General features: G+C 36.7%; 1 protein-coding gene across 2 annotated transcripts in view; it reads right to left on the bottom strand.

Annotated features, from left to right (window-relative positions):
- cntnap2a (contactin associated protein 2a) overlaps positions 1-12,127 on the bottom strand; it is a 357,512-nt gene that overhangs the window by 134,865 nt on the left and 210,520 nt on the right. For both annotated transcript variants that reach the window (XM_079601641.1, XM_079601642.1), the window contains exons 11-13: positions 8,243-8,349; positions 4,376-4,495; positions 3,065-3,265 (exon numbers count right to left, since the gene is read on the bottom strand). In XM_079601641.1, coding sequence (XP_079457767.1) covers positions 3,065-3,265; positions 4,376-4,495; positions 8,243-8,349 — 428 coding nt within the window. The remainder of the gene's footprint in view (positions 1-3,064; positions 3,266-4,375; positions 4,496-8,242; positions 8,350-12,127) is intronic.

Here is a 12,127-nt window from a genome sequence, read left to right as displayed (position 1 = left end):
GAAGTGGCCAGGTGTACACAGCCCCCAAAATATTCAGGGAAAGTGTAATGTGATTTTCATAGAGAAAATTATAAATGTACACATTTTAATATTTCCATCATTTTTAATAAAGCACCAACATGTTATACTTATAATAAATTATATACTTTTTTTTAGTATATCAGAATAAGTAGCCATCTAAATGATTGCATCCCTTGAGGGAGCTCTCAATCACAAAAAGCTTGAAGATCCCTGCCTTATACATTCAGTTCAGTTATTTATGGGAGTGACAACCGCATTCTATAACCAAACTCCCACCCGTAAATTCTCAGGACTCACAACCGCATTCTCAGAAAATGCGGCGTGTGAAAGAATAAAGGACTGGACAACTAGTTGTCTGTCAGTCATACAGTGTGAGAGAGCGGCTCTGAGCTGCACAAACACGTGTCTCCCGTGTGTTCCAGGTTTTTGTGTGTGGTTTCGCTGTCTGTACTTTCAGTAACCCGCAGCATCTGAAGGTTTTAGATCCAGTCACTGTTCTCCACCAGAGCTGCTCTACTCAGTTTTGTGTTCTACGTGCCTATGTGTTCTAAATGCGCCGCTCTACACAGATATAAAAGCTGCTGTCGGTTAATGAAGATTTGACTGATGAACTTGCGGCTCGATTAGACAAAAGTGTCAAAAGTGATCAGACTTTTCAGTTTTATGGACTGTTCCATCTTTGAGATTAATTGGTCACTCTTGCTATATGGTTACTGGTAAGAGAATGACCCTGTTGGATGTTCATACAGACAGTATTTGAGATACTAAGTTGCTGTTTGAACGGGACATTTCGAGACTCAAACCTGTAAGTAAATTGTCAATCCCAAAAGCTGATAGTGTGAACGTAGCTTACTTTTAGTCTCAGCACATCCAGTGAGGCAAGTGAGACTCTGCCCTCACCTGCATTGATATGTACAGATAGAGTGGACTGAGAGTGATTTTCTGTTCAGGACTAATTTAACATAGATGGTATATAGTCAAACATGAAGTGCGAGAGAGCCCCAGAGGGCAGAGTCTACAATAAGGGCAGAGGCTTTTTTCCAAAGTCAGATTAGCATTAAGAACGTGTATAGCAGCCTTCACTGTGCTTCATGCTCATTATTAGATTAGCATCAGCCATGCTGCAAATTGTTATTGCTGACTGTAATCAGAAAATGGGTCGCGAGAGTGCCAGGGGAGAGTGGCAGACTGGCAAAGCATGGAAGTACAAATAAATAAGAGAGAAGGTGAATGATCACAAGCTGCAGAGGTGAAGAAAGAAGGACTGAAGCGCTATATGAGAGAGAAAAGAGTAGGAAAAACTGCGGTCAGCATTCTGGATAATGTGCATGTGTCATACAGTATATACGCTACCGCTCAAAGGTTCGGGGTCGAAATGATTTTTTAATGCTTTTAAAAGTCTCTTATGCTCACCAAGGCTGCATTTATTTGATCATTTTTAAAATGTCATTTATTCCTGTGATGGTAAAGCATCATTACTCCAGCTTAATATTTTTAGTATATGTCGGAAACATTGTTTTTCAGAATTCTTTAATATTATATAGAAACATTTGTTACTGTATTTGTTAATCTTTCTTAACGTTAGTTAATAAAAATAAAGCTGTTCATTGTTTGTTCTTCACAGTGAATGAACTAAGGTTAACAAATACAACTTTTGATTTTAATAATGTATTAGTAAATGTTGAAATTAACATGATATATGACGAACTTATTTATGAATATTTGTTCATGTTCAACTAATGAAACCTTATTGTAAAGTGTTACCGTTTATGGTCACTTTTGGTAAATTTATGACCAAATATGTCATTGTCAATTAAAACTATTAATTTATTAATTAAATTAAAATTAAAATCTATTTTTTTATTACCGTAAATCTTTTATTAAATATGTGTAAATGTTGTACATATTTGCTATTTCTGTCACACAGAAGCAGACAATGATGATTAGGTTTACAAACTCAGAAAGGATTTCCAACAAATATTGACGAAGAAATAAAACTGATGCATTGACGAGTACGGACAACAGAACACTGAAAAGAGAGCCACTTAAAAACCAAGCAAATGAGGGAAATAATGATGAACACCTGTGCAGATCAAATTAATTATAATGAAAACTGATAGAGTGGCGGGAAACTGAACAAAGAAACACATGTAACTAAAAATAAGTCCATGAAAATGAAACTAAGATCAAAATAACTGACAATTATATACTTAATTAGCTATCTTGATTAGCTAAATGATTGTATTTAAATATGCTTAATATATTCTCATTAGCATTTATGCTGAATTGTACTAAATTAAATTGACAGCCCTCATTTTTTTTCCAGATACACAAAGAGTTTTACTTGAGAACAGATTTAAAAAGGCCTCTTATTTTCATTCCATTTTAGTTAACTTCTTACACTTTATCCTTTTGCCAATTTTTCAGCTTCCATTAACAGCTCGTCGATTTAAATCTTCGTAAACGGCTAATTAGAAGAGCGCACACGGAAATATCAGCGAGTGAAACTTACACGCCCACACGTAAACCAGGACAAATGTTTCAAACATGTGTTTATCTAAGGACTGGGATTGAACTAAATTCTTTCCGTAGCAACTTCTGCATTTCATTTAGCACTAATTAGTTATTAAGTCCAGCTGTTAGCCCACACAAACTCACAGACAGTGAGCAAATGCAATACTAATCCTCCTGAAACCGAGCCATTTTTACAAAAAACAACATTCGAGGTTGTTCTGTACTATTCTTGCAGTTTAACAACTGGGAAAACCGCCAAAAATAAGTGGGTTCAAACTGAGAGCAGTGAAGAGTTCATCGGCATCAGCCACTGAGGGGCTATTACGGTTGCATTACTATTCTACCATCAGATTACCCGGTTATCAAGACACTTGACCCTCATTTGTTACAGCAAGAACTATCACTACAGTTAGATACAATTACACTTTCTTTAATTTAAGGTTTTAGATAACCTTCTATCACCCCACAAGTCCCTATAAGAATCTATATTCTGCAAGCGCACACACACAGACAGACAAGCTCTGAGTACCTGGTGTGTTGAGTATGCGTGACATTCGGCAGGCGTAGGCTACGTGCTGCTCGCAGTGCTCAGCGCTGTTGGTTATCGCGGTGACCTGCTCCATAGAGGCACTGTAGTTCAGCTGTAACACCGTCCGCCTCTCCCGGCTGGAGCCAGTCACCGCCGTCTGTGCCGGGAGGTTATTCACCACAGTCGTCCACACCTTGTCCTCTGAAACACGGATACAGTAATGGACATAAAAAGGTGAACTGACACAGGAAAGACACTGCGAGATTTGGTTGGAACGACATGACATATTATTGTAACTTGACTTCTCTTTAACTTCGGTAGGCTGTACAGTACGATGAAGGAATTGTAAATGTTTCTGCCGTAAACTGATCTGATGTGCCTAAGTTTTTAATGATCATTTGCTGGTGAAGGGTGAGAAACTCGGCGAGCCATACGATGTTTGTCAAAGGTTTTCCATAGGTTTTCAGACCACTGCAATGGTAAATAATTCATAATAAATAAATATGCCTCAATAATATGTCAAAATTTGGTCCAACAAAAAGTGCAAAAAATATATATACTTGAGTGGATAAGTTTATGTATTTATTTGTTTTTAAGGAAAAAACTAAATGTTTTTCTTAACTTTTTAAATTCAAGAAGAGATTTTCTCATTAAAGTAACAATACTTAATTACAAACTGATTTCACACATTCTGGTACCATGTGTGCAAGTGTAAATAGTTTTTATTTATGGCTAATAATCTACATATTCAAGTTTTATTTAATGAGTCCTAACATTTCTAAAATAAAAACACATTTTGTTGTTTATATTTTTTAAATCCACTTTATACTGTAACCATAATCTCTACTTCCCACCTTAAAGAATCATAAGATTTACACTTCAAAGGCTGTTAAATGAACATAACATATTTCAGAAATTGACAGACACTTTCTTTTCAGAATGATTTTTGCTCTCTACCGTGTCCGCTCGGGGATTTCCAATGCTCTGAGATGACTAAAGTTCCTGTCCTGAAATGATAACATTTTAAGACCTGATGTTCCTACATGCAAGAGTGCCATTTTGTTTTATTTATTTATTTTTGGATCAGTTAGATGATGTGGACATAGATTGATGAAATATATTCTTGGAAACAAATGGGTTGAGAAGCGATAGTGTGTTTTAGGAACCTGACTCAGAAGCTTGGGAACAGTGGGGTTCTCGAAAACATAATAAACACTAAAGGCTTGATTTATTAATCAAGTGAAACCGATGGGCTTCATGGATTCATTGTGCTATGGTAAGCCACAAAAAAAAAATGATTGCACATTTTACCCGTCATGTTGCAGATGACTTTAAAAGGCCCCAACGGTCCGCTTCCATCAGGGTCAATCCAGTAGGCATCAGATGATCTTCCCAAATGCTTGTAGGCCTCACAAGATTGCTCATATACAGCTGGAAGAAATAAGTAAAAGCAAAACACCTTTATTAAATCTTATTAAAGGGGTGGTAAAGTATATTTTCACTTTTCTAACTTTATTTAGTGTGTAATGTTGCTGTTTGAGCATAAACAACATCTGCAAAGTTACAACGCTCAAAGTTAAAGGGGTCATGACATGAGAAACCAAATTTGCCTTGATCTTTTGGTATATAAGAGGTCTTTGTACCATTTAAACGTCCTGCAAGTTTCATAGCTTAAGACGTCCTCCCCATTATAAACGAATCATTTATTTAATCAAGCTCTAAATACAGCTCGTTCTGGATCCATGGTAAGAAGTGATGTCACGGTACGAAGTGACGTACCAGCGTTTGCATAATGACCGCCTCCAGCAGAAGACAGTTACGCTTTAAGCGCAAGGCAACTACGCTCATTTCGTATCGTTGTCGCGCCCGCGCGCTGCGCGCCTCACAAGTGTTCAGTCGACGGACAGCGAGTGGGTCTGTGTACAGGGAAATTACGATGCCGCAGATGTGCTGTTCCTGGCTGTGGACAAACAACATCTTTGAATACGCTGCGAAAGATCCAGTCGTCAGGGAAAAATGGATGCACTTTATTTTTTGCGGACGTCTCAGTCACGGCAGTGTTAGTTTAAGCGTGTGTTCTGTACATTTGAAGGATGACTGTTTTGAGCTTTGCCAGAAAACTGTTGCTCAAAGATAAGTCCGTGCCGACTATTCTGGGCTCAACATCGACGACGCAAACTGTAAGTAATGTATTTAAAACTTTAAACTACTTTTTAAATACGCTGAAAGATCCAGTCGTCAGGGAAAAATGGATGCACTTTATTTTTTGCGGACGTCCCAGTCACGGCAGTGTTAGTTTAAGCGTTTGTTCTATACATTTAAGGATGACTGTTTTGAGGAAAAAATCCCAATATGATGCTTGGCTTTGCCAGAAAACTGTTGCTCAAAGATAAGTCCGTGCCGACTATTCTGGGCTCAACAACGACGACGCAAACTTACTTTTTACCATGGCTAATATAAACACATTTGTATAAGAGAATCTTGAAAATATTTCGCCTTTCTAGTAGGCCTACATGTGATTAGTTAAATAATGTTAAACTGTTAGCAAATTAAGCTATAGGATAATTATGCAACAATAATCCGTTCTCAAGTGTCTCGGGTTAATTTTTTTTTATTAATTCAAAATAGTTTCACTTTCCATGTGGACACGAGCTGATCCAGTCTTCGTTGTTGTGGTGATGGTTCATTTTCCTCTGATTCCGGCTCAAACATAATAAGGTTTTATCATTGCAAGAGCCATTGCTTCGCATGCATCACCCGCTAATAAACAGTTGCGCCGAATCCGCAAATGTTCTGGCTGGGGGCGTTAATAATTGATGCATAGGCACTGACGTTAGCCAATCATAACAGTGGGCGTTAACACTGAACTCTTAAAGGGGAAACACCCCCCAAACAGACTGTTTGAATCAGAGGATGAGAAACAGGGTGGGAAAAGGTCATAAATCACTACATTTTAAAAGTTTTTTGTAAAAAAAACTATAGGAATACTATAATTGCACCTAAGGGAACATAATAATAATAAAAAAAAAAAACATGTCATGACCCCTTTAAAAGCAAAGGAAGATATTTGCTTTTAAAGAAAAGGACTACAACAAACGGCTGGTAGGGACTACACGACATTCCTCCCGGGCTAGTGACATCAGCAACCCTAAACATAAACATAAACATGTACATAAACCCCGCCCCCGGGAACACACAGTCCATGTTGAGAAGAAGAAAAGTTGTTGTATAAGAGTACATTTGTGAGTCAGCTCAAACTTTAGCATCCATATTTTCACATGCAATAGAAAGTCACTCTGTGTGCATCTCAACAGTTCCTATACGAGCGATTTATAGATTACCATGACAGAATGTCCTAATTGAAGATAGTTAACTCCACATCAGCAACATAAATTCATCAACTAACCATTCAGAGATGTCCAGTTGCATTCTACATTTTGTCACTTCTTCTTGAGTCTCTCCATCTTTGTCTGACTCCGTTTTAACATTAAAGGCAGAACAGTTTCTGTCATTTTAGTGTCTGTGAGGTAATCACTGTTGCTAACACACATGAGCTCTTGAAACCCCGCCCTCTGCAGCAGCTCATTTGCATTTAAAGGGCCAGACACAAAACGGTGCTTTTTTGCAAACCCTCAAAAAATTACAACTTTAACATGCTATATAAAAATATCTGTGGGGTATTTTGTGCTAAAACTTCACACACACACTCTGGGGACATCAGAGATTTATTTTACATCTTGGGGAAATGGCATTTTACCAACCCTTTAACATTTTTATTAGAATTTCTTTTATAACTTCATTAATTATAATCATACATTATAATTATAATCTAACATTTTTGAAAGTTCACCTCCAAATCTTAATTAAAACTCTTACAATTTAGCAAATAAGACAATATTTTCCTTTTATATTAACTTTAGCCAAAACTGGGCTATGTGGACTACTGATTGAAAACTAATTAGAATGAAGTGTGAAATTAAAATACCAATTCTGCACACATTATGTTTGCAGATTGCAATCTGACAATATCACCACAGTACATCCAGAACAAACGCAAGGTAACTATCCCACTAATAAATATTGAATGACAGAAACAGCAGCAATATATGGAGTAGTAAAAATACATGTTTATACTTTTTGCAAGCTCGACTATTGACCAATACAACTTTTTTTTTTTTTGTATACGGAGAGGTTTGAGGGAAGTAGCTCAACAGGGTTCAACATCTTTCATATTGACTTATGTGTAACTGTTGCAGCTTTGTAACTTCTAGTCTCTTCTCCTCTCCATCTAACCCCTGGGGTCCTAAAGAAGTTTCAGTCAACTATTTCTCTCAGAACTGAACCCAAACAGACTACATAGAGAATACAACAGACGTTTCATATGAATCAATAGCTCTGTCTCAAAACCTAGTGAGCGTTTGAAGGAGTCGTAGTAGGTGGCACTCCATACAGTATCTGAAGGTCATTCTGAAAGATAGGCGACTTAAATTTAGTAAGAAACCTCGTGTTGGCCAAATATGCTATAGCAGCAGCATCACATGTTAATCCAGTAAATTACATCAATCAAATATGGATCAATTAGGGATGTGGCGAGAGAATTGCACTTACATTCAATATCGAAAATGATCAATACAAATATTTCAGCATAAATAAAAGGCATAATTAGCTTAGCAACATGCTAACGTCAAACTCTACTGAAATCAATGCCGATTCAAGTCTCCTGTGCTTCCATTTCACTTGGTATTTCAAAATATACTTTAAACCTGGTAACCAACTGAACATTCTAGATTTTTGTGTTTAAGCTGCAACAAAAGCAGTGGAAACAAGAAGCCATCTACATATTTAACATCTAATTCATATGTAAAAGCAAATACAGAGAAAGCAAATACTGTTACACCGAACCTTGACATTTCTCAGAAAGGTCTTCTAGATGTTAGTTAAACAGAATGATGTTCCTCTTGTTCCCATTCTCCTTCATTTCACATAAAACAGAATGTCATTCTTTGTTCCATTTTTGTAAGTTCTGCTCACATGCTGAGGTTTACACAAAATAACCCTTTATTTCTTAGAAAGCATGTGATGTATCAGAATAAACAACCAGCAATAAGCCGGAAACACATATGCACACTTGCACACATATCCCTATAAAAAAAGATATACCCAAACACACATTCTTACATGTGTGACAGGTGGCTCCGGTGTACCCCGTCCCATCACAGGTGCAAGTGAAGCCGTCCCAGGTCTGACTGCATCTGCCTCCATGTTCACAGTGGTTTGGCATACATCTGAGAAAAAAGTAAAGGTACTGATCACAATTCCATTTAAATGTGTGTCAGACCAATGTAAAATGCTAGACTACAATCTTTGATCATTGCAACTAATGCTGCATTTTCAAGTTAAAGGGAAAAAATGTCTAAAGGTTTCCTCCCATCCGCTGTGCTGTTTTAAATAGAAGAACTATTTTTTTTCCAGAGTAGCAACAGTTTTATTTATATAACATTTGATACGAGCACTCATTGAAACACATTACTGATTGCCAGCTCAGTTGAAAACAGAGAAAGTGTTGAAGAGGATGACAATGAGTCATTTACTTTATGAAGGTCTTAATGTGACAATGGTAAAACAGCTTTTATTCAAAAATAATAAATATATACTAATTCACTTTTAACAATTTCAACACTTGTTTATCTTGATTTGCTATACACAGATGAAAGAAAATGGACAAATGGGATAAAGACAAACAATCAAATGGACACTCGATAGGGTGAAAAAAATAGTTACCATCCATGGTTCAGCACAGCAGTACTAGTTTAGTATTATTTGTATAATATTATATTAGTCATATGTATATATATTTATAATATCAGAATATAAAGAAATTATATACTACAAATTTCACCAAGAATAATGTTATGTAGACAGCACCCTCCCACACCCACAAAAAAAAGATCTATCTCTTAGCATCTCAACAGTAAAAATTATGTAATTTCCACATGGCAATCGCACACACACACAACTGTTTTCAAGCCATGCAGCATCTTTTATCTTAGTCTCAACTAAAATCGTAATTAAAGCTCTAAAGTTAAATCAATTAACGGCTTCACTGACTTTCTCCTGAACTTAATTAAGAAACAGTCATCTTCAGAGGTGTTTTCAATTGGCCAAGGATCAAAACTAAAATCTGGTGATGTGGCGCTCATTCTGTGCAAAAAATTATGCTGAACACTAGCTGTCCACTTCCACAGCTCCTCATACAGTCCTGCCAAATGCACGTCAAATCCATTAACACGGCAAAATGCGGTATGAAATGAAATGAAATGAACAATCCCCTTGGAGCTAATACTCATTAGGCTGATGTCTCATAGGAAGAGCTGTGACAATGCCACTGACAATGAACCTTAAGTCTGACAAGTTCTTCAACACAGCTATTGTCGTATTATGCTGCCAAACTGTAGTTTTTGTATAGGATGACATGTGTCGATTAATTAGGTTACCTCATTGGCCATCTGTGCCTAGAGGAGAAAGGTACAGATAGAGTTTACGCTGTTCATTAATCAAACTCCTGCAACCGAACAGTCCCTGGAAATTTGTGGCCACTGATGACTCAGTCCAATAATAAAAAATAAGTCTGAGTCGACAGGTACGGTCACTGGGAGATAAGACCTTGGTAAAAGCTTTGTGGTAATAGATACGAAAAGAGCCTTGGTAATAGCTGAGCTCTCACAAAACAGAAAGTTAAAAACATTTCACTTTTGTTCCTTTCCAAGCAGAGAGCTGGAGAATGCAGAGCAGTGAGCCTGAACAAGCATTTCCTGTTGCATGGTCACTTAGCTTCCCACAGATTTCCATCACAATTTCCCAAGGAAAGATAAAGAGTACAAAAGTAAATGTGCGCATGTTTGTGTTTAGGAAATGTCTTATTGATGAAAGAAAAACTATTATACTGAACCAGTTTACCGTATACATTTTTCTTTTATGTAATATTGAAAAGCATGATTTATTCTAGTAAATTATTAATGATTAATCCCAAACTTTTCTCTCTCACATGTGCCATTCGAAAATTTGATTCATTTGAGTGAATCGTTTCATAAACATTCACTCTTTATGCAACAGTGGAAAGTCTGATTCAATCTTGTAAACGCATATAAACAAAAACAGTCTAAATCAGATTTACAAATTCTTGAGTAGCATTTTAAAAATTAAAAGTAAAATAATAATATTTATTAATATTTATAAATATTAAAACACACCCTCATTTTTGGATCTACCCTAAAGTTGGATTTAGTATAAATGTATCTATTCAAGTTTAATGCAGTCACTCGAATTAAGATTCTTTTGAAATCGCTCTTTGAAAAACTTGCTTTGAAAAAGCAACTCTTTATACATTTTAAAAACAATGCACTCTTAACTATCTAACTTGGATTAAAACGATTGATTCATAAGCATTTATACTACAATCTCTTTATAAATGTTTTAAACTATCTGAGGTTTGTACAACTAGACTTTCAGAGGATATTGGCTGTTTATTAAATTACCTACACGTACATTCTACATGCCTTAATCCTACCCAATACTACCTAAACTTAACATCTACCTTACTAACTATTAATAAGCAGCAATTAAAAGTTTATTGAGGCAAAAGTCATAGTTAATAGTTAGTTAATAGTGAGAATTGAACCCTAATCTAAAGTGTGACCGATTATTTTTTAATAATCTAAAGAACCTTTTTCCACTATACAGAACCTTTTGTCCAATTGAAAGTTTCCATGGATGTTAAAGGTTCCTCATGGAACCACTAATATCTACTTCGAAAGTGTAATTTGTTATGGTAGTTGAACTGCAGTCAAGATACTCTTTTGAAAAAGCAGCTAAATTATATTTCAACCAAAAATGTGAATTCTTTCATCGGTTACTCAATCTTATGTCGTTCCAAAACCCGTAAGACTTTCATTCATGTTCAAAACACAAATGAAGATATTTTGGTCTTCACACAGTCTTTGGTCACTCAGTTTAGGGTCCAATTCTCACTATAAGTGTGACGAAAATATCATTTGTTTTGAACATGAATGAAAGTCTTACGGGTTTTGGAACGACATAAGATTGAGTTGAAATATTGATGAAAGAATTTTCATTTATGGGTGAACTATAATTTGGCTCCTTTTTCAAAAGAGTACCTTGACTGCAGTTCAACTACCATAACAAATTACAGTTTCAAAGAAGCTTCCCCAACCCTGGAGACCGAAGCATCGCTTTTCCCGGCTGTTTACATCCCTAGCTGTGCTTTTGTAATGGAAAGTGACAGTTTTCTAATGCAACCATTATAAACAGCGAAAGCACGTGGCTTAAAGTGCCTCTGTCAGATTAGACTTGTTGGTGTGAGACACCAATCAGCATCTCCTCAGAGTTGGACGCAGATCAGACCCCTCTCTTCCCATCTCACCCTCTCAGACCCCCGACTCGACACGCCATTACGTCAAACGTTTTGCACAGATATTTGGAATGAGTCACATTCTAAGAAGGCCTCTAGAAGTTCGGCAGAACAGCTTATGCGTGAAATAGCTTGATGTGAGAGAAATTGATGTGTGTGAAATATTGTAGGGGTGAGAAAAAAAATCTCCTGTAAAAGGAGAGGATGTGATTTGAGCTATATCTAACTGCAAGGTCGTGTGTTTTAGTGTCTTCCTGGTGGGAGGATATGGAATATTCTTTTACATGTCAAACACAGGGACACGTTTGGTAAAGGAGATTGATAGTGCATCACCTGGCCTGATGAAAGCGAACATAAAATCAATGGCGTAGTGAGCGGGTGGCCCCCCTTTCGATCCCACATAATGAGTTTGCTCCTCACTGTGCTGGCACTGTGGAGCTTTGCCAGGGAAGCATCATTACGCTGACGGAAAAACACACAGGGAAAGCGTTCAACAGTCTCTTGCCTCCTCTATTATTACAGTTCACTCCGCTTGGAGTCGGTATCTAGCCTGATCTAATACAGGAAAAGATTTCCCCCTGAGGGGACTTACAACTAAATGTATTGCAGTAGAAACCATAATCTCAAAAACATAA

Source organism: Phoxinus phoxinus (genome assembly GCF_949152265.1).
Source record: "Phoxinus phoxinus genome assembly, chromosome: 24".
In the NCBI taxonomy this organism is placed as follows: domain Eukaryota; kingdom Metazoa; phylum Chordata; class Actinopteri; order Cypriniformes; family Leuciscidae; genus Phoxinus; species Phoxinus phoxinus.
Note: the sequence above shows the minus strand (reverse complement) of the source record. Positions and strands in the feature narration are given on the sequence as shown.